General features: G+C 41.3%; 2 protein-coding genes across 4 annotated transcripts in view; one reads left to right on the top strand and one right to left on the bottom strand.

Annotated features, from left to right (window-relative positions):
• Positions 1-3454, bottom strand: part of pappa2 (pappalysin 2) — a 45025-nt gene extending 41571 nt beyond the window's left edge. Inside the window, exon 1 of the mRNA XM_042094095.1 lies at positions 1093-3454. Within this exon, the coding sequence (XP_041950029.1) occupies positions 1093-2017 (925 nt within the window). The 5' untranslated portion in view covers positions 2018-3454. The remainder of the gene's footprint in view (positions 1-1092) is intronic.
• cop1 (COP1 E3 ubiquitin ligase) lies at positions 1788-21608 on the top strand. Of its 3 annotated transcripts, XM_042094105.1 has the most exons (21): positions 1788-1794; positions 3051-3053; positions 8760-8819; positions 9010-9107; positions 9534-9598; positions 10942-11061; positions 11150-11218; positions 11342-11401; positions 13938-14029; positions 14176-14233; positions 14619-14733; positions 14855-14990; positions 15566-15709; positions 15802-15910; positions 16484-16565; positions 17830-17946; positions 18051-18168; positions 18316-18440; positions 18868-19028; positions 19925-19969; positions 20163-21608. In XM_042094105.1, the coding sequence occupies exons 3-21, from the start codon at positions 8776-8778 to the stop codon at positions 20178-20180; spliced, it is 1776 nt and encodes a 591-aa protein (XP_041950039.1). In that variant the 5' UTR covers positions 1788-1794; positions 3051-3053; positions 8760-8775; the 3' UTR covers positions 20181-21608. The 3 variants fall into 3 exon arrangements, with proteins under 3 accessions (XP_041950039.1, XP_041950038.1, XP_041950037.1); XM_042094104.1 differs by lacking the exons at positions 1788-1794; positions 3051-3053 and adding an exon at positions 7348-8029 and having other exon boundaries at positions 14179-14233; XM_042094103.1 differs by lacking the exons at positions 1788-1794; positions 3051-3053 and adding an exon at positions 7349-8029.
• Positions 21609-22808: the final 1200 nt, after the last annotated feature.

The following is a 22808-nucleotide window of genomic DNA, read 5'->3' as shown; positions in this document are numbered from 1 at the left end:
CCGACATGGGAATCAAAGCTACCAACCCCTTTAGAAAGGTGGTCATCCTCTGCCCTAGAAAAAGGTCTCCAGGAGACACTTCCACAAATAATATATTCCATATTTACATCTCCACACCCAGTGCAATCATGTATCTGCAGAGCACACAGGGGATTTGATGCTTGAGTGACCCTTCACCACAACGACTAATGGGGAGCCCAAAACAAGAACAAACAGCATGTGCACATGCTGCGCGGAACATGGATCCAAACATGGATTCAGTGCGTTGCCTTCCACGCCCCTACACCCCCCTCCTCATCACCACATGCTGCCTCTGAGGCCTGCATGTACGCTCATTCCACCCCGGCAGATTTCACCTACGTGTTTCCCCCCCGACATCAAAGCACGCCGCCTCCCTCACTCCGCCTGATCTCACGGACTACTGTCAAAGAGGGCAAGACTCAGCAGCATGTGAAAGGAAAAACACACGCGCACGCACACACACACACACACACACACACACACACACACACACACACACACACACACACACACACAGACACCAGCAGCACACATATTCAAACCCATTCAACATAAATCAAGGGCATGGGCCAGACACTCACAGCAACTACCTGTCAACATGACTGCAGTGCTCCGATCACACACACCCATGAATCAAGCCCCCGAGTTGCCTAGGAGGAGGCCTGGTAAATAAGCACTGTTGGGAGGACACAGACGGCAGACACGCTGGCCAGATGGTGACCACTTGTTCCTGTCCCTGCTTCCCTGTCTTGGACCACTGATCGTTTGCACCTCATTGGGCTCTGATTTCTAAACTACTTTCATCCTCCGATCCTGGTATCCTTCCCCTCGGTTCTGATGAGCAACAAACTGTGAAATTACCAAATGACTGTGTATTGACAACTAACTTTAATTTTTTGATCATGATGAATAGCAGATACCTAGTTTTGACTGCAGTTATTGCTATTAAACACAAAGTTGTTAAATTAACTACAGATAGTGATAGATCTATTTTTAGTCATCCCTCAGACTACCACTGCACCAAATGCAAAAAAAGTCAACACACACACTTGCTTAGTCATTGACACTCACCTGCAATGATGGCTGGGCTGTTCTGCCCTCCTTCTGGCTTAACCCAGAGCTCGATGCTGAACCTTTTGCGGGGAAGCTCAATGCCAGCCGCTGGATTGATCTTCAGCTGCTCTTTTCTTCCACCAAAGTACAGCATGGTCATCCACTGAGGTGGGATCTCCCGAGCACTCCGGCCCCATGGCTCATTCACTGGGCTGGACTGCCCCTCCTGCTCCCCAGAGTAGTCCTCGCTCTCAGCTGAGTAGTCGCTGGAGTGGTCACTGTGCACATCCTGGGCGAAGCCCATCTTTTGGTCGAAAATGTCCAGGAGTCCGACATGTGGTTGGACAGGGCTGCGCCTGTGCCTTTGTGGTGGTGGAGAGGGGCTGTCAGTCATGCGCCTCTGCCTGCCCCTCAGAGCAAACTTCTCAGGAGAGTGCTGCTGGTGTTTGTCTGATAACTGTGCCCTGTAGGAATTCATGGGACTGGGGCTTCTCATGTCAGAACTTTGGGGAGAGGAGGTCGAAACTCTCTGTGTCTCTGAGATTGTATCCAATCTGTCTATCCGCAATGATCCCACTTGGTTCTCTTTGAACCCCTCTCCACGGGCATCCCAAACGTTGTTTAATTTCCCTGCACTAATGCTGCTATCGGGAGTGCAAGCACCTGCGCAAGACTGTCCAGCTCGAGTTGCCTCATGATATATGTCTTTCAGTCGTGTGCGTCTCCCAGGTAAAGCCGTTGGGGGGTAGTATTGGGCCGGTGCTCGAGCCAGCCTTTTGCGGCTGACTGAACCGCACTGTTCACTTGCTATGGCAGCGTGTTCCCTGTCTGCTCTCTGAGCAAGAATCTGTTTGTACTTTTGAATATGATCTGATTGAGCGGATTTTAGCAGCCATGAATTAACTACAACAAAAATAATAACCAGTAGTCTGACGAACATCATTTCAATTTCTATGAAGAGTTAAATATGATAACAAATTAAGTTATGAGCTCAGGTTTTCAGGAATGAGAGAGGGAGAGAAAGAGAGAGCAGCACAAACAAGCAGCCCAGTGCGAGTTAATTGAGCAGATCACACTCATGCATTACGTCGATACTGGCCACTTATTACTCCAAATATGTAACATAAAAATCCGTATGTATCTGGAAAAAACAAAGTTTAAACTTAAACGTAAGAAGCCAATTTGCTGTCTTGAGGGATTCAGCTCCATAAATCTGTTTTGACACGTGAGAATAAAGCAGCTTTGAGCGCCTAACACGCCGGTTTACCAGACAGTAGGCAAAGAAGAAAATCAGTGCAATATAGGCTAGTGAGTTAAGGGGGGGGGACAAGTCTCAGGGAACCACCTTGACGTCTTGCTTCTGATCAACAACTTAGTATCCTTGGGGACATAAAGTGTGGTTTAGTAGGCTAATTCAGGACGTCCCCTCCTCTCTTAAGCTACTGGATTTTCACTTGTAAGTCCCAGTGAATTGAGAACAGTCTGCAAAGGTGGGTCACTATCGACTCATCATTGTAGTATTCACTCCTGCATCTCTAATACTGCTTTGCATACCTATGAGTCAAACTAATCTATAACATGGCAGTTCAAGGAATTCGAACGCTGAGCGTTTTGCGAATCTGGCCAATGTAGCCAACAAACGTTATCCTATTCACTGTAAAATAAGAATTACGCACGTATTTGCTACAAATTGACATAGTCTATGTGTAAACATAACCCATTTTACTGTTATGTTCCATTCTGAAATGTAATAGATATATTGATTAATCAGCGAGAAACATTTCCCGTGTCTCACAGCTGAGATTATTTGAGGTCTTGCTCAGTCGAGCGCACTTTGCTTCTCTCCCACAATTAAAGTATGGAACCGCCTTGATGTGGCAACCTATAAATGAAAGTCTACATTCTACGTGTATGTTTGGGCTAAATTGTTATCAAGCAAGCTAGGTGAAAGATTCAGGTGGGTAATTAGCCTAAAGTCTGTCAAAGGAAGAAGTCCTGCCGTATCAGCACCAGTGCCCACTGCCAAATATCAAAGCAATGCTGAGGAATCTGATCTTAAAATAAGAAGTAGCCAACCTGAAAGGACTGACAGACGAATAATTATTCTACGTAATTCAGGTAGCATCCAAAATATAGAGCTGTGTCCGTGAAAAAAGTGTTTTTCAAATCACCTTCAAGTGTGCGTAAACTCCTCTTGCATGTTCATGTCTCTGAGCTCCCATTCTTGCCCACGCCGTTGTGCTGCAAGTCCTGCTGCGCTTTAGATTTTTTGAAGATCAAACTAACGCGCTAAACGTTTTATCTGTTTCCTCTCGACTGACATCACAAACCCTGCCCCTGCTCAGACATTTGTGAGAAAACCTTGCTCCCCTCCTGTAGCCTGCCAATGTCCTATCCGCGACCTTTAAACAGCTTGCCATTTCCCCAGATTAATCGCAGTGACAACTACTGCTCGAGCCTACCTACCACAACGCAAGAAGATGTTGAGACACCAGTAGCTACATCTGCAAGGCATCTGAAAAAAGTTAAGTTTTAAAACTTAAGTTTCGAATCAGCGCGGCAAATGATCAAGATGCGGAAAGAGTAATATTACTGTGGAGGACGGTGTCTTTTCAATACCAATATCACATTCTCTTAGCCCAAGAAAACATTTTTAAAATCTTTTGACTTAATACAATAAACCAAGGCTCAGTGGCATGCCGGGAAAAATGATGATGGCTATATTGTGGCAATCAATAAATGTTATAGGCGACACTGATATAACACATTTTGATTTAAATATATATGAGAGACCCAAAGGACTTTAATAACTTAGATAAACCATTGTAAATTGATAACTACTGTTCTAGGTATGATAAAAACAGAATGACCTAAATTAAAGTTGCAACGTAAGAGTTTAAATTGGGATTTTGGTTTTAATGAGAAACACATGTGCTTTAAATCCATAGTTTTCTCTCTCTCAAAGGAAATTAATTACTGTAAGGACATACATTGAGGCATGCATGATTTCATATTGTGGAAAGCAACAACAGCAATAACAACAACAACAACAATAACATCAACAACAACAACAACAACAACATCAATACTAATACCAATAAAAATAATAATAATAATAATAATAATAATATTAATTTCATGCCTGTTTTATATACTATTACATACTTATTTGATTATAATGCTAAACTTAATTAATGCTAAACTTTCTTTTCATTTGAGGTTGCCTGATTGAGGTTGTTTGATTGCCTTATGATATTGACAAGAGGAGGACAAAGACATATGTAAGTGTTTTCAAACTTTAAATGTCTTATTTTAAAACATGTAAATCAATCTATATAAATGTCTTATTTTAAAACATGTAAATCAATCTGATACAATTAACTAATCATTTACAAGAATGTATTGGTCCTTATGTTGTTATTAACATAAAATATAGGTCAGAAACAGGTGCACCCTATCAATTTGTCAGTCATTTTGAATGAAATGTCACTTTTCCGTTTCAATTTGAAGTGAAAGCCTGCAAATGCTGTTGCTCTTGGATGTCTGCAGTGAATCTCTGCCATAAGAGCCAAAGGATCAACTTCAGTCTAAGTTGTGATGCTCTTGTGGTCAAGGAATCTCTGTAAGCATTTGCCCATAAACTATGAATCATCAGTCAGAAACATTCATAATATGTAATTATAGCATTAGGCAAAAATCATTAAAAAAAAAACATTTGTCAACCATTTAGCTGACTCATCCCAGCGAGTGCTTTCTAATTCTTTGTTTCTGCTTTTTTATTATTATTATTATTATTATTGGGATTTTCAGAGAATTTTACAGCACAGCACATTATTGTGTGTAAGTCTTTGTTTCTGTTTTGACAACATTTCACCCAACCCTAAATACTCAAAACAAAGTAACAAACATCTTGAATTTGCAATCTGTTGACCGACAGTACAGTGCCACACAGGAACTTGAGAGTACGGCACAAGCCCTTCCCCCTGTTATCCCAGTTGAATAATAGCTCTGTAACAACACTGAACTGTGCAGGTGCATAAACTAATACTTAGACTTGAGGGGGATTTTCCCACATTTTAACTCAAACTTGCACCATGATACAATTGCATATTAAGAAAAAGAATATCTAGTTAACTTCAAAATTTACATTTTTTAACCCCACTATTTTTGCATGGCTCAATTTGCAAACAACCCTGACTAGAGCGACTGGCAGTTGTGGTAGGGGCCCCTTCAGGGGTAGAAAGGGTCCTAACAGTGGGAGGCAAGAATTCCGCAACCAGCCTGAGGATCTGCCTGCAAAACATTCAGCTTTTTGTAGGAAAGTGCTTTGAGATCCAGCTGCAACTATGCAAAAAAAAGTGAATGGTTGCTCCTGGGCCTCACCCCCCACTGCAAAGGACCTCTAAGAGATTATCCTTCATTTGAGCCTGCCCAACCCCTTCCCATGTCTGACTGACCAGGAAACACAATGGGGAAAATTCAACCTGATGTGCTGGACAAATGCAGAAGCGTTTGGGGAAGAGAAAGAAACATCCCTATTTTCACAGTTTTAGCCAGAGTGTAATTTAGTGTGTGTGTGTGTGTGTGGGGGGGGGGGTGGTCTTTGTTTATTGACTTTTCTCCTTGGTCCTGCACTAAGATTCTCCTGTGACATACTGTAGGTGCATAGTACTTCCATCATGTTGTTTGTTGTACTGTAAGTAACCATAAGCCACAGAGGGAAAACATAATGTTTACGTTGTTCATAACTGATAGCATGTGTGTGTTGTCAGAGTGACACAGCTGATTTGGGTTTAAGACAGGATAATGTATAATAAAAGTAGAGTTAAAACAAACTGTTTTCTCTACTTTTATTTCACTGATAGGCTACTTAATGTGGCCATGGAACAAAACTGATATTTGTAGAAAGGTGAAACTTGATGCTTGCAAAGTAACAAAATTCTACAATTATGCAAATTCAAATCCAGTGTCTACACCCTCCATGCACTATTTCAAGAAAATTCATATTACATTTAAATTGATAAAGATACACTCAGTTTGGCAAATGCTGAGTAAAATGAAAAATGTAATATTATTCCCATTAAATCAGCAAATTGTCTTTATGTCTAGTATACACATAAGGACAATGCTGCATTTGTTGATTCCGGGGTCAAGGTTAACAACAAGTGTCATGATATCCATCACTCTCCCACCAAAGTGCAAATCAAGTTTAAGACATTATTGAAAATGTTATGGTAGTGTTTATGAAGGGCAACAGAGAGTCAGAAACAATGTCAATTGAGTTAGCCTATTGGAACTTCACGCACCATGTTGGGCAAATTATTAGCTGCAGTGTTTCCCATACATTTACTTATTTGTGGCGGCCCACCACAATATCAACATCGACCACCACACAATGATTTTCCTGGTTGTACTTAATTGTGCTTAAATCTGGTTAGAATCATAACCACATTGCACTAATTAACTGCACTGTTAAAAACTGTTGCATTTAAATTAATGCTGCCAACCACCACAAATATGCATATCATGAATGCCTATAAATGAATTAACATAGAATAGTGCACTGTAGGCCTATAGTAAGCCTAAGCCTACACAGATGGGGAGATATTTTTTTGAAGGGGGCAGGAAGAAATAAAAGTATGTGCCAATATAAACACAACCTCAAATAAATGTGATAGCATTTGAGGTAGCCTATACATTGCCGCCTATTCAGTTTAGGTATTTTTTTTTGTGAAGTTTGGATGAAGATGCATCAGTGGTTACCAGACAGAGACACAGGCCTATGCATTTAGTCATTTACAGGCATTTAAGCTATTGATTCATTTAAATAGTTAGCCACTAAAAGAGGGTGCAATGCCCCCTAGCGCTTGACTTAAGACCTGCATAAATGATCGGGACAACCTCTGTTATCTGTCTGATAGAAAAAAAATAAACAATTTAATCTGATGCCGTTTTGCTTCCCGTTCAATGGTGTGATTTCATAGACTTAATCGAGGTTTATAGACCATATGCTTTTTCATCTGATTTCTGAGATCTGACTCTGCAATTCCATTGACTTGCATTTGAGCACTGATGGCTTTTTATCTGTAAGTCCAAAGGCCTAACTGTTAGACAAAGATTTTCCCCATCTGATGTTTTGTTTATGTCTGGCGCAGATATCCTAGGAATACGAATACCGTATAGGCCTACATCAAGTACTCCTTCACAGCAGATGGCGGTAAGATACATTCCTCAACTAACAACCTTCTCCGAAGAGGTAGAGGAAGTTGTCGCATGCTACTGGGCAACTGAGGATATTTAGCGTAGCTACTAGCTAGCTAAAGCCGATGCTGTTAGATTTTGTCAACAAAACGACACTGAGCTGAATGTTCTCAAGATTTTACCGGTTTTGGTCGGTGTTAATTCATTTGGGCTGCGTCAGTACCATCCCAAATAACTAGCTAAACAGTTGCCATTGGAGTGTCATCGTTTTTGAATATCTTACTGAATTACCGAATCTTAACGTCAGCTAGCCTGTTATCTCGGGGATCACTGCCCGGATGCTTTGAAGAATCGAGCAACGCTAGCTACGGCCTTCCAGTGGACTTGAGCAGCGGCTTTGAAGAATGTCAGGTAGCCGGCAGCCGCTCACTGGTGGAGGGTCAGGCTCAGGGCCTGGAACAAGCAGCAGTATCAGCCCTGCCAGTAACACCAATGCAGTCAGTGCTGTGAGCAATGCTACAAACGGGAACAGTTCTGGAAATGCAGTATCCTCACGAACTATGGGAACAGGAGGCGAAGGATTGCCTGTACCTTCACTTGTGGTCCAATCTCAAAGGGGCAACAATTTAACACCGCTTAGTGGCAGACCTGGCTCTTCTTCTGGAGGAAGCTGCAGTAAAAAACGACATCTACAAACTCCCCTTTATAATGGTCTTATAAATTCTTATGAAGATAAGAGCAATGACTTTGTATGGTGAGTTATTTGTTGAGTAATGCCACCAAGCTGTTGAAAGTTATCCAAACTAGTGATGGCCAAGCTGCTAACTTTGCTATTGCTAACGTTGCATGGGTAATTTTAGGTGGCATCTGAACAGCTAACGTTAAATCTCAGTTTGAAATCCCGTTAGGTAGCTATTGTGGTGATCTGTTTTGAAACGCCATTGTGGGATGTTCAGACTTTGAACTTCGTTTGACTTTCCCCGGCTTTGATGCTGCAGAATCCATCCAACTAGAATACAAAGTTGTAAAGAGCACCCTGAGAACGAACCAGCCAGCAACGGTAAAGTTAGCCATCTTAAGATAGTTACCTTAGCTAGAAGCTACGTAGCTTGTTATCGCACCTAACATACACGGCCGCAATTCTGATTTGGCAGACTTTGTTGCAAACTATTATCAAACGGATCGGTTTTGAAACGGATGTTGCATCAAGTATAAATGCGTTGAAAAGGGAGATCTGGTATTGTTAATGGGTTGTAGGTTGCCAGTTAGCTAACGTACGCAGTTACCCTCTACAATGTAACGTTAATTTAATCGGTTTTAATGCTGTTCAGAACGGTAAATCTATCGTTACCCAAGAGAGTTTAATCAGTGTCATTAGTCAATGGCCTTTGTCATAACATCGGGGCAAAGAGGCTTTTCTTGAATTTAACATGCTAAAATGTGTGTAACGTTAAGTAACGATAATGTGTCTGTTGTTTTACAAGTCCCATCTGTTTTGAGATGATAGAGGAAGCTCACATGACAAAGTGTGGTCATAGTTTCTGGTGAGTAGCGATGTTGTCACTCACACGTATGTCCTTTTTACATACTTATCATATTTCTCTTTAATTGAAAAACTAAGTGTATACACATGCATATCTATAAACTCAATCCATATTTGTCATAATTGTGCACACTTACTAACGTACCAGTTATAGATTTGATTAATCTTGTTCTCAATTTCCTTATGCTTAGTTACAAGTGTATCCGTCAGAGCTTGGAAGACGGCAACAGGTGCCCAAAATGTAACTACATTATCGATAATGTGGATCAACTCTATCCAAACTTTCTTGGTATGTCAATTTAACATGGTTTATTATTAGAACAAACTTTTCTGTAATGCAGGCTGTTATTACTCACCTCAGTAATAATTTTTTCCATATCTCATATCATAGGTATCATAATCATATGTTATACACCAGCTGTGCCCACCTTCCTACTGGTTGTTAATGTAGTCATGTTCTCTTTGTGTTTTTGAGAGATCTTAAACGGAATTAAATGCAGACCTCATTTGGGATTTCTAACATGTGTTTACCATACAAATACAATGTGCAGTGTTGTCTTTTTCAAGGGTATCATTAGGGATTAATAGGTTATTAGATCTGTTAAGAAGACTTCATCACTATGTATATCTATAAAGTCTGACAGCACTTAATTGTTGGTGAATTGCAAGGTGTTTGTGTTACTTATACTTTATATGCATTTGTGCATTTTTGTAGTAAATGAGCTCATTCTAAAGCAGAAGCAGCGCTTTGAGGAGAAGCGACTTAAGAGAGACCATCCTGTAAGTGACCCTCTTTAATAAGATTGTTTGTTGTAGCTCCGATCTGGTATTCAGGGTCTATATCGTTCTGATACTGGCCAAAATTCCTGGATTGGATATTGGAAAATGAAATGAATAATAATGTAATCCATTCACGTGAATGCTGAACTATACTTGGAAGGACACACTTTAAAGAGAGACGCTATGTCACACAGAACACGGATGAGCATCATGGCGGGCTCATTCACTGACAACGGCAACACAACAAACTTTCCTCGTCTCAAATCAGATCTTAAACCGCCTCTGCTCATTTGTGATTAGTTTGTGTTAGTCACGGTTGTGACTGCAGATAACTATATCCACCACAATATACGCAATCCCAATCCTAATGCATCTCCCACAGAAATATTTGCCCTCCGTATCACAACCAATGAGCATACATACTGTAGGCTACATGACAACATAACAACTTGATTTAAAGTTGAAGTAAAGTTGAATTCAGGCATGGGCCGGACTGTTTAAGATCTGATAGATTATTATGTAATTGATAATAGATTATTATGTAATTGCTTTGAATATCTTTGCTCATTTCAGCCACAGAACTTGTCCTAAAGACCTGATTTTCTTATTTCGCATTAGGGAGCAAACATGCCCTATCCACATTCTGTTTTCTTACTCTTAATCTTAGTTGTAGGTGCCACAGTGACTGAGTCTGGCTCAGTTGAAGATGTCTAACACTTAGGGTTACCTAGTTACAGGTGCTACTTGGAGTCAGACTGAATTTGAAGTGTGTGTGTGTGTGTGTGTGTGTGTGTGTGTGGGGGGGGGGGGATAGGGTTTCGAGGAGGGAAGGAGGCTGAGTAAACCTAGCGATCACTTTACAGTACAGTAGTGGAATTTTTTATAGCATTTTGACACGGTTCATAGGTAAATAGCCCTTATCCTATAGTGACACTGTTTTATAGGTAAATAGCCATTTTCTTTTGCTATTATTCACCTGTATTAGTCACCTGCTTGTTTGTGCACTGTAACACACAGGAATAGTAAACCACCGTAGCATGAATGTGCAGTTGTGGCTGCCTGAGCCATTGTTTAATGTTAGGAACTCTAGACTGAACCATTGCTGCCTCTGCAACATGCATGATGGAAGAAGTATTATCAGCAATTTAATTGTTTAAAAGAGGGAGCATGGCCATATCAGATTGGTATCGCTAGATACTCATGATTGAGGTATCAGTATCATGCATGAAAAAATGTTCTGCCATCCCTATGTTGATTTAGTTTTAATTGTTTTCCAGTTGGAAATGCAGGAGTTTTAATTAATCTCATTAGCATGTACAATAACATATCTGCTCTATCTATAGAATGGTCATAGATGGCCATTTTCCCAAGATGTTCTGGGCACAGATCAAGAAAGTCTGGATTTGGCAAACGTCAACTACATGTTGGAGTTATTCCTGCAAAAGAAGAAGCAGCTAGAGGCGGTAAGCTGGGTTTCCCCTTTTCAGTCTTTAATAGTCGTCAAGTGGAATACAGATTTGGTGATGCATTGACCCATTCACTATCTGTTAGGAATCCCAAGCTGCTCAGCGCCAAATCTTAATGGAATTTCTTCAGGAGGCGAGACGAAATAAGAGAGAGGTGCCAGTACTCTTTAATCTTCATACATTCCCACTCTGAAATGTTGACCTCTTTCTATGCTTCAAGCCCTTGTACCAACTTCAAATGAACGTTTGTGCTGATGGCTGTTTTGTTACTCCTCAGCAACTAGATCAGTTACAAAAGGAGGTCAACTTTTTGGAGGAGGACATCAAACGAGTTGAGGTAAGTATTTGTCTTTGACATGATATATTTGGTCAGTTGTGCGTTTTTTATTTATTTATTTATTATTATTATGACCGCCGCGCAGCGAAGGTTTAGTCAGATTTTTTTTTTTTTTTTTTCGCATGTCCAAATTTCCGTCAAGGATTCCCGGGAAACTGTAAGACCGGGGTAGACGAAACTTGGTGGGCATGTAACCCCACATGGATAGCATGGAACCATCGTTTTTCGTTTTGATCTGTAGCCCCCCCCCCCTGGACTGGACCCCCCGAAAGGAGGGTAGGGCAGACACAGTTTTCTGTGAATATCTTGAGAACTGTAGGGTTTAGGAGGACCATTTTTTTTGTATGTTGATCTCAAGGGGCCATGTCAACCCATTCCATAACCACTCATTTCATGTATAGCGCCACCTAGTTAAACACAAAAAAGTAAAAATAAGGTGTTGTAATTGCAGGTATCTGTGACCTAACATAGTCAAAACTGCACGAAATTGGAAGTGTAGGATCATTATGACACCCTCTGAATGCACGCCAAGTTTCGTGGAATTCCGTTCATGGGGGGCCACACAATAAATTAATTTATGTTACTATACACCAACTGGCCTGTAGGTGGCCGGAGACCGTTTTCTGTGAATATCTCGAGAACCGTAGGGCCTAGGAGGTCCACCTTTTTTTTGTATGTTGGTCTTAAGGGGGCATGCCAACCTATCCCATTACCACTTATTTCATGTATAGCGCCACCTAGTTAAAAATGAAAAAGCAAAACATTAGGTGTTTTCATCACAATCTCTCTGGCTGACATGGTCAAAACTGCACGAAATTGAAAGTGTAGAATCATTATGACACCCTCTGAATGCATGCCAAGTTTCGTGGACTTTCGTTCATGGGGGGCCTTACAATAAAATAATTTATGTGTACATTTAGTGACCGTACACCAAGAAGGATTCCCGGGACACTGAAAGACCGGGGTACACGAAACTTGGTGGGCATGTAACCCCACATGGATAGCATGGAACCATCGTTTTTCGTTTTGATCTGTAGCCCCCCTGCTGGACTGGACCCCCCGAAAGGAGGGTAGGGCAGACACAGTTTTCTGTGAATATCTTGGGAACCGTAGGGCCTAGGATGACCAATTTTTTGCGTATGTTTGCCTCCAGGGGTCATGTAAACCCATTCCATATGCACACATGTGCATAAACAGATACACACGCACACACATAAATTCACAGTAATCCTACGTATGACACATACTCACACAGTAGACATACGCATGCATGCACATGCACACGCACAGGCACATAAACAGGCAAACACACAAGCACATGCACATGCACGCACACACACCCACCCACACACACACACACACATACACCCACCCACCCCCACCCACCCACACACACACACATAAACACATAAACATAAACATAAACATGTACATGCACACAATTCAAGAATTTCTCAGAATGATGAACAGGAAGATGGGGGTGGGGTTGTATAAAATGTATTTTACATGTGAAATCTATTAACTAATCATGTTTTGGTACTTGTTGTCTAGCAGATACCAGTGAGAATTGAGTGTGCATAATGCAATTCAGCGTGACTTATTTTTGTGGAAAACATGTGATGGACTGGGCGGCGGTAATATTTTGTACCGCTCTGCGATACATCTAGTTATTTTTTTAGCAGAACTTTTTCAACCCCCTTTACTCTCAAAAATATATTAATAATACATTAAAACACCTACATACAAAATTCAATTGAATGTTCAGTGTTGCCCTTTAAACTAATTAGCTGTCATTAAGGCTATGGATTTGTTTTAAAAGATTTGAGCCACTGGTACCTCAGTTAGATGTATTTAGAAGTACGTCCTATTTGTATGCTCTAGTTGGAAAAGAAAACAAAACTCTCAAAAAGGCTAAAAGGAAGCTCTACATGTTGCTTATAGTTTGACATAACACAGTTGACCCAATGCAGATATAGGAGACTAATTTAATTGTCTTGCATGAAACTTGCATTGTCTGTCGCATGAAAGCTGTGTTCATGTTTCTAAATAAGCTAAATGATTTTGCCAAGTATTTTGAATCACCTTTTGTTTCATGCAAAGTAGACTTGCTCGTTGCTCATTGCTTTGCTTGTTTCCTTTGGGCATCTGTACACTAGACACTCCTAACCGGACATGAAGGAAAGAGCAAAAATGTAAACACTAGAATCAAGCGTTTAAGCAGAGCGTGTTGTATTACTGCCTATGACTATCACACTTTCAGAACATCAATAAGTAAAGTATAACCTCACAACTCTCTTGTGGCTAAGAAACGCATGAAAAATTGGCTTGCGATATAAGATGTCCACAAATCACCAGAACATCTTGAGAACTCAGGAGGCCGAATACTTTTGAGTTCAACTGTATGCACAGACAAAAAAAAGATGCTTTTATGAACTGCAAGCTGGCTCTGCATGAGCAATGTTAAGTCAATGGTTTTGGTTGTCATAACTAATGTCTTGCTATTGGTACTGTTTCCATCTATTGTGAATCATTGTAGGAAATGAGTGGACTACATTCACCAGCAAGTGACATGGACCCCAATTTGGACAGCACAGTCCCTCAGTTTGAAGCCCCTTCTCCTGCACCCAGGTGAGCGAGGCCTTGACCAGGGAAGTGCACTGGTGCTGCTGACTCTGAAGGCGGAGTGGGAATTGTTGCTCAGTGAATCCCACGTTGAATAGCCTGACTTTTGAAATGTTCCGTGAAGTCACGCTGTGATTTTCTTTTCTTCACAGTAGTATTATAGAGCCCACAGATTATAGTCAACCTCCGGGATTTGGCGGAAGCTCTCAGGTAATGACAAGCTTTTGTGTTTATTCTGACATAAAGAAGGGTTTCAGATGAAGATGAATGTGATTTTCAATGTTGCCTCTAAGCTAATTATTTGGCATTAAGGCTTCTATACATTTGTTTTAATAATTTGAGCCACTGGTACCTCAGTTAAATGTTTAGAAGTAATTCCCATGTATATGTTCAAGTTTAACTGTAAGTATGGCAAAGAAATCCGCTCAAAAGGCTAAAGGAAAACATTATTTCATTACAGTAAAAATTAATTTAGAATGAATTTGAGTCATTTTAGCATAAGTTATATTTAGCATTATGCTTTTTAAGTCAGTTTGGGGTATATGGCGGCATACTTCGATGTGACTGTAGGAGTGACACAAACTGTTTTTTTTAGGGGAAAAGACAAACCTGGTATAATAGTACACTGGCGTCACGCCGAAAAAGACTCACTGCTCACTTCGAAGACCTGGAACAATGCTACTTCTCCAATAGGATGTCTCGAATAACCGGTAATATTAGACATTAAAACATCACTGAATGTTGATTTATGGATGCTTTTCTGGATAGACGTGTCCAATTAAACTCTCCCTAAACTAATGTAATTGTTCGGTTTGTCTTGTTTTCTTAAAGATGACAGTAGGAGTGTAAATCAGCTGGACGATTTCATGGAGTGTCTCTCCAAATTCACACGGTACAACTCTGTCCGGCCTCTGGCCACCCTCTCCTATGCAAGTGACCTCTACAACGGCTCCAGTATTGTCTCCAGGTACTGCCGTCTTACAGATGTATCTTAGGCTTTGACTCGTTCTTAGTTGTCCTTCAAAATGACTGATTAACGTTAGAATAACTGAAAAGATGATTCCATTAGCTGCCCCTTTAAAAAAGTATGGCTCTTTTATGTGTTAAGCTTTCAGTACCAGTAAAATCCACTAGATGGTGTTCTTGTGTAATGAAAGACTTTTCTTTGTTTGTAATCTGTGGAGTCATTTGAAAATACATTTTAACACTGTGTCTCCACTATGAATTGTTTAGAAATTCAGCAGTTTGCTTGATGCATCTGGGCTTTAATGAAAATAATGTATTCTGTAGTTCTGTATAGCTGTGCTGTTTTCAGTTTCATTCAGCAGCTCATGATGAAGACACCTAGGTGAACGCTGATTTATTAATGCAGTGTAGATGCAGTAGCGAGTGTACGATAAAGCTTGCCTGTCTGGAGGCATGTTTGTAATGGAGAGGGACCTGTGAAAGCTGCTAGCTGGCACTGGTCGGGGTCGTGTTGGCTGTGAAGCGGTGCTCTGGCGCCAGGTTTGACTGTTCTCACCCTGCCTCTCCCTTCCGCAGCATCGAGTTTGACCGCGACTGTGATTACTTCGCCATTGCCGGCGTCACCAAGAAAATTAAGGTGTACGAGTACGGCACTGTGATTCAGGATGCCGTGGACATCCATTATCCCGTCAACGAGATGACGTGCAACTCCAAAATTAGGTGTGCCTGTCCACGTTGACATTCTCTGCTGGAAAAACGCTTGCATGTGTAACTGTTTCCTCCTTACATGCTGTACATTTCCTCCCATGCAGCTGTATCAGCTGGAGTAGCTACCACAAGAATCTGTTGGCAAGCAGCGACTACGAGGGGACAGTCATCCTCTGGGACGGCTTCACGGGTCAAAGGTCCAAAGTCTACCAGGTACGTAACCCTGCTCAGGCCAGTGGGAGTGTCTTGCCTGCCTCGATGCCTTATGCATCAGGAGGGAGTTCACAGAGCGGTTTTTAAAAATCCATTATGCAGTTTTTTTCCCCCCACTGCCTGTTGTGAATAATGACTCTGGCCAACAGGGTATCACCTCTGGGCTTTCACTATATCTCATTGGTGATTTACAAGTCAAGTCCTGTAGAAAAGGAGCTTTTGAAGTTTTTCATAACATGAAGTTGCCCATAGTTAGGCTGCATTACATACAGTATGTGCGTATGTATATGACGGAAACATGTTTACTGTATTCTCTGTGCTGCTCTGTAGGCAGAAATTTTATTTTCCTTTTTTTTCCCCTCAATGTTTATTTCATAGCGGGAGCCCGTGGTCACTTCATGAATTGAAATACGCACCAGGGAATCTTCTTTGCCTGGAGTGCTATTGTGGGGGCCTTCAGATTTGAATTTCCTCTTAACGTGTCCGTGCATTATGTTTAAACTGCCCAAGATTGCCTGGGCCCTTCAGACGTGTGTGCGTTGTGTCTAAACCCATTTGCCGTGGTTCCCTCAGGAACATGAGAAGAGGTGTTGGAGTGTGGATTTCAATCTGATGGACCCTAAACTTCTGGCTTCCGGCTCAGATGATGCAAAAGGTAGGAGGGAGAATTTTACGCTTGTGTAAACAACAGAAGGCATCACTTACCAGTATAAGCGTTTTTTTTTTTTTTTTCTCCAGCCTGAAGCATTTCAACATTTTAACATCTTCCAGCCTTATTGCTGCATGGAGCATCATTTTGATGGCTGTAGATTAAAGTGATGCATTGAAAAAGACCTGAAAAGAAAAGGTTTCTCTCAGGAGACACTGTATTCAAAGCTAATTTCTCTGTGATATGAACTTCAAACTGCATCAGCAATGGTTCAGTATCTCTTGATGCTCCAGAAGCTGTTGTGTTTTCTGCAGGCTTTTCAAATCAAACCTCTGTCTCATCATCCTCATCTCAGTAATTTATTATTATAGTAGCTTATTATAATTTCAAGAACTATTTTTATAATAGGCTAATTTCTAAGGGTTTTACGATTTCAATTTTATATCGAAAACGATCGAAATTACATCTCAATCTCGAACTTCGAACTTAAAAGTAGAATTGTCGATGTAGCCACACCCCCAATGTCACGTCCAGCATGTATGCCAAGACGCACAAACACACACGCACGTGCTGAACTGCAGCGTCAACACTCCTCTAATTTTAGGCTGCAGCCAGTTAAAATATACACATCAACCTACCGAAATCAAAGCCCCTCTTGCTAATTTGAAATCACCGGTGTGGAAGTATTCATTCATTCACATCAATTAAAACTAACTTGGCATACTCAACTTAGTAAGTGAAAAGGTGATCTAGTTACAGTCCAAAGTTACTTTAAGGCTTAAAATGCACATTGATAAGTACATATTCCATGAACACTAACCTTGGTCCTCTTCGGAGTGTGCTGAAACAATCAAATTATAATTCTGTGTTGTTTCATTTCACTATGTTCACGTCTCTGTTTTAGCCTAATGTTAGTTCTGTTTACATTACAACCTCGTGGTTGGAACGGTTTCAAAATAAAAAGCGGTTTTCAAAATAAAAGCCCCCCGAAACAGAAAAGGAAAAGGCCAAAAAGAGTAAATAACATATAAGGAATGCATTAATAGTAATATTAAAAAAAGATCGAAAAAAAAATCGAATCGTGATTTTTTAAAATAGAAAATTACATCGAATCGAGGATTTGGAGAATCGTGAAACCCCTACTAATTTCATAACAAAAGACGGGTTGTCAAGTGTGTTGGTCACTGGTGTTCTGCTTTAAAACTATTGTTTTGACATTCCACTGCAAACAAGTAGTAAATAATTTATGGAAACGTTTGTGCTCTTTTAGTGAAGTTATGGTCTACCAACCTTGACAACTCTGTGGCAAGCATCGAGGCCAAGGCAAATGTATGCTGTGTTAAGTTCAGTCCCACCTCGAGGTATCACCTTGCCTTTGGCTGTGCAGGTATTTGCCGTCTCTATGTCGCATTTAAATACTTTTGCCCCATCACAAATCTAGTCTAATGTTTAGAGAATGCCTTTTAGGCTAATATGTTCATGATCTTGCAGACCATTGTGTCCACTACTATGATCTGCGGAACACCAAGCAACCGATCATGGTCTTCAAGGGACACAGGAAAGCTGTTTCTTATGCGAAATTTGTCAACGGGGAGGAAATCGTGTCTGCGTAAGTCCCACAGGCCTGCGTTTTGTGTTTTCGTCAAATGGAATCATGTGTACTTCATTTTTACCAGAGTACTTTTATTTCGGGGTTTTTTTTTTTTTTTCCATCTAAGATGTTCTCTGTGCCCTTCTGCTCCCCTACCCCTGACAGCTCCACGGACAGTCAACTGAAGCTGTGGAACGTCAACAAGCCCTACTGCCTGCGCTCCTTTAAAGGCCACATCAACGAGAAGAACTTTGTGGGACTGGCCTCCAATGGAGACTACGTGGCGTGTGGTGAGTGACCACACAGCTCCTCTTTTCCTCAGGGGGTGGTAGTAGTGGTGGTGGTGGTGCAGAGGAGAGATGTACAAAAGGCCCAGCTGGCACCGGTATTTCTGCTGCGGGGCATCAGAGACCCTGGCACCGAACAGAGAGCTGCTCTTCCTCCTCGATTAAAGTGGCGCCGTGATTGGTGTTGGGCACCAAGGGTCGTCTATCAGAGTCCCCTGCTGACGCCGCGGGGAGGGGAGTGTGTGTTTATTAGACATACGAGGGGAGAATTGGTATCATATCATATGGGCTTGTCTTTTAAAGGAGATGGCTGGATGTAATGAGTGCAAAGCACCGCTGACGGAAGCCTATGATGAGGCACTTTATCACTGACACCGTGTGGTCGCTCTGTATTCCTCCCCCCCCCCCCCCCCCCCCACCCCCCCTGCAGGAAGCGAGAACAACTCCCTTTATCTCTACTACAAAGGGCTATCCAAAACGCTGCTGACTTTCAAGTTCGACACCGTGAAGAGTGTGTTGGACAAGGACAAGAAGGAGGATGACACCAACGAGTTTGTCAGCGCTGTGTGCTGGAGGGCGCTGCCAGATGGGGTATGATGTGGCCTGAATAATCTCACTCAGACTGGCTCCTCAGACATCAATTAAAACAAAAGAGCAGCTGTAAATTAGTGATAATGTTAGGAAACTTTGTCTGGCAGTCAGGTAAGAGGTATTCAGATGACTTGATGGACATTTTGAAGATGGCCTGAATATGATGGATTTGTATGTGAATAGTGTTGATTTAGTATTGATCGTGAATTTAATGAATAGTGAATAGTAACAGAGTCTTAAGACATTTAAAAAGTTGGAATGGAATGAGATGGGTGATTTTTTACTTTCTCTCTCTCACACACACACACGGTTCTCTGATATTCCATTAACATATGTTAGGTGTACCTTTGATAAATATGAATCTTTTAGCACCTTTTTCTTTTATGTGAAAAAGCAGTGTGCTGTTTATATGGGATTCTGAATGCCTGCCTCTAGCCCTGTGGCTACTGGACCTCATGCAGCGAAGTGCTTACGCAAACAAACAAACAAACAAACAAATAAAAACAGCCCCCAGCCTGGAACTATGCCATCCCTGTGTTGAGGGGGGAGGGGGGGACCTTAAAACCAGCTTGTATCAATACTTCATCTGCACCACAGTCAAACTGCAAATGTATCATAAAACAAACATGGCCTGAAGTTCTCCCAACCTCCACATCTATTTCCATGTTGCATAACTCTGTTCTCTTGTCATTCCCACTCTCTGAAAATAGCAGCTTTATGCATGAGTACACAGGCATTAGATGTAGCGCTAATGCAGCACAGTGATTTAGCCATTTGTGCAAAGGTGTCAAAATTGAAGAAGTGGTGCCTTTTGCTCACCTATAGAGTAAGTTCATGCAAAACATTGTTGCTGGTAATAATCAGAACCCTTATCTGTCCTTTTCTTTATTGCACAGGAGTCTAATGTGCTGATCGCGGCCAACAGTCAAGGAACAATAAAGGTCTGGTATTCTTTTGTGATGTTCATTTAAAGTCTAGGATCCTCCTCTTGATACTAGATACTGCTACTAATCCTCATACCAGTAATAATACCAGACTGCATGCAAACATGAGACTGCAGAGGTGTGGGCAACTGAGTAATAGGGGTCTTCAGTGTTGTCATAGTAGGTTAATATGTGTCTTCTTCCTGCACAGGTACTTGAGCTTGTTTGATCATCGACCCCTTGGGAAAACGACGTCATTCTCATGTTCGGAAGGCCAGTGACTGGATTGGCATTGTTTGCTTGAGCAAAAGCAAACACTTGGACAGGTTGCGAATAAGTGAATGTGCGGAAGAGTTTTTGATTTATGTCTACGACTTCCTTTGGAGCAGACGGACTCTGTCGTTAGCGATGTGGATTTTAGACTGAAATCAAGTTAACGCTTCTGGAGAGAAGGGGAGAGGACGAAGACGTGTATCACTGATCGCCTCTCTCCTTAAACAAGCCTCTTTAGTTGTGAATAAATAAAGGTCCTTACTGAGTGACGTGAACATCACAAAAATCAACTGAGGTGACTGGATGGAGACATCACAAGTGTCAGCCGGAATAAAGACAACCACAGCGGAACTTAGTGACGATTAAGGCCAAAGCACAAGAACAGACCACAATGAAATGCTTTTCCTTGTACAGGTTGTCAATCGAGCAATGCTTCTTTTTTTTTTTTAGCCTGTTATCCATCTCTTATTTTAATGTCCATTGTCTTGTAATGTCTGTCAATTACATTCTCAGATTGAAACGCTGGTCTTTTCCCTAATTTTCCATTGGGCAAAGCTCTTTGCAAAGTGGAAAAAAGTTTACAGTACATTCAGTATATTGTAATAACTCATGTATTGTATTCATATTTGCAACAAATAAGAAAGTATTTTTCATGTTTGATATTCTCAGATAGCATGGCTCTCATTTCGCACAACGCATGTGCAAGCAAAAAAAAAATCCTTTCTGATTAATTAGGCTACATTGGGGAAAAATATTGGCCAATAGATAAACACTCAATAGAGCTAGGAAAGGATTCAGATGAAACAGGTTTTTAAAGTCTTGCTATTTCAGTTGTCATTGATCTTAAGGGCTTGGATGTAGGCTTCCCTTTGCATTTCAGGTTCAGGGTTAAAGGACGCATAGAAGAAAACTTAAAACTAAGTTTTTAAGCAAGAGCAGACGTAGAAGCCAGGCTTTTAATCTGGGAATCCATTAGTGTTCCCTTCTTAGATTTCCAAAAACATCAGACATTGAATTCTAAGTCTATACTTTTTTTTGACAAAAGTGCAAATCTACAGGAATATCAGACTTTCCACTAGTGCAAACATTGGAAATTGCTGTTGTGAGTTCACTACATGTAATTTATGAAACCTTTTTTCGCCCCAATCACTTACAATGCAGCTGCTCTTTCATCATTGAGTGTCGGTCTAAGTATTATTTATTTTTATAATTTATAGAGCATTTTTGAGCGTGGTCCCACATCAGCCATGGGTTCCCAGAGAGCGGTGTTTGTCTTTGCATAGGAGTCCTGTAGTGTACAACACCTATTCCTATTTCTGTCTTTCCATCCTCCAATTTTAACTACTTTGCAAAAAAATAAATAAATGATCGACTTTTCATTTAAGCAGTGGTCTCGCTTACTGTTTGATGTTAAATGAGTCTAGCAGTTGATTCTTGTTGTCCCCATATATTCGCTGTGCTATTAAGCGTCCATTGTATATGATGGAAGCCCTTAGCTGCATGTGAAGCACCACAAGCTCAGTTACAACTGACAGTGCTTCTACCCCGCTCGACTAGCGGACCTGTGGTCGGAGGTCTCTCTCCGAGCTGCCTGCGCACTGGCACTCCTCAGCGGGGGAGTGGAGAGAAAGAGCTGTGACTGCCCCCACCCCCTGAGAGCCCCCATTAGGGCTGTGGGATGGAGATGAGGCTAAGGAGGCACTCCAGCGACCACTGCTGATTTCTCACGTTGCGTAGACAAGAGGACACATGAACCACATGCACACCCGCCCACTGAAGCTCCAATCCCCAGTTTTAATTACCTCTTTTGAAAAGAAGAAATGTTTATTTACCTTTTTGAGTTGACAGCGCTAGCATCAAATCGACTCATTTGCCCATTTGCACAAATTTACTTTGAAAAGGAACTGCACTATAGCTTTGAAAGCAATTAAAAGCCTCAGGCATCTTTGAGATGAAAAAAGAGAGAGATGGCCTTGAACTTGAAATGAGCTGCCAAGTGATGCAGAGAGGTGCCCTTTTTTATGGTATGATTAAAATGTTAAAAAATGGAACTTCTCTTTTTATTTTTGTAGATGGGTTGGGTTGACACTGATGCAAATCCTTCAGCTGGAGGTGCACAATGGGATCTGGCGAGTTAGGCTTCTAGTCAGGCACTTAGTCTTTGATACATGTAGTTTTAAGAGTCTTTCCTCTGAAAAGAAAAGGTTAGAGAGTTTGTTCCAGCCAGAGTCATGAATGCTAAACAATTGTCTAATTAAAATGCAGTCTTCCGTGGAGCTACCCCACAACACTTCATAAATTACTGACATAAAAATGCCTGTCAAAGTCTGAGGAGAAAAGACACCTATTCCATTACCAGTTTTCTGCTTCCAGGTGTTGCCTATAATACATCAACATAGAAACTGAGAATAGAACAAGAATTTACACTCTTGCTGCAATGCATGTTTTTCTCTCTCCCTCAGCATGTGTGTAGCTATGGGTGTGTGTGTTCATTTTAACCAGGCTGCCAACTCTCTGCTTTGCGATGTTGAGTACAGCTGTCACCAGTATGTTGGTGGATTGTTCCCTCTGGGTTCTGCCACCG

The sequence above is a fragment of the Alosa sapidissima genome, chromosome 1 (genome assembly GCF_018492685.1).
Source record: "Alosa sapidissima isolate fAloSap1 chromosome 1, fAloSap1.pri, whole genome shotgun sequence".
Taxonomy (NCBI): Eukaryota; Metazoa; Chordata; class Actinopteri; order Clupeiformes; family Clupeidae; genus Alosa; species Alosa sapidissima.
The sequence above is the reverse complement of the archived record's forward strand: the minus strand, read 5'-3'. Positions and strand labels throughout refer to the sequence as shown.

Coding starts and splice junctions, on each gene's coding strand:
- cop1 (XM_042094103.1), top strand. CDS start 7,680: ATGTCAGGTAGCCGGCAGCCGCTCACTGGTGGAGGGTCAGGCTCAGGG. Junction 15,710..15,801: donor ACGTGCAACTCCAAAATTAG/GTGTGCCTGTCC, acceptor CCTCCCATGCAG/CTGTATCAGCTGGAGTAGCT. Junction 16,566..17,829: donor CGGCTCAGATGATGCAAAAG/GTAGGAGGGAGA, acceptor GTGCTCTTTTAG/TGAAGTTATGGTCTACCAAC.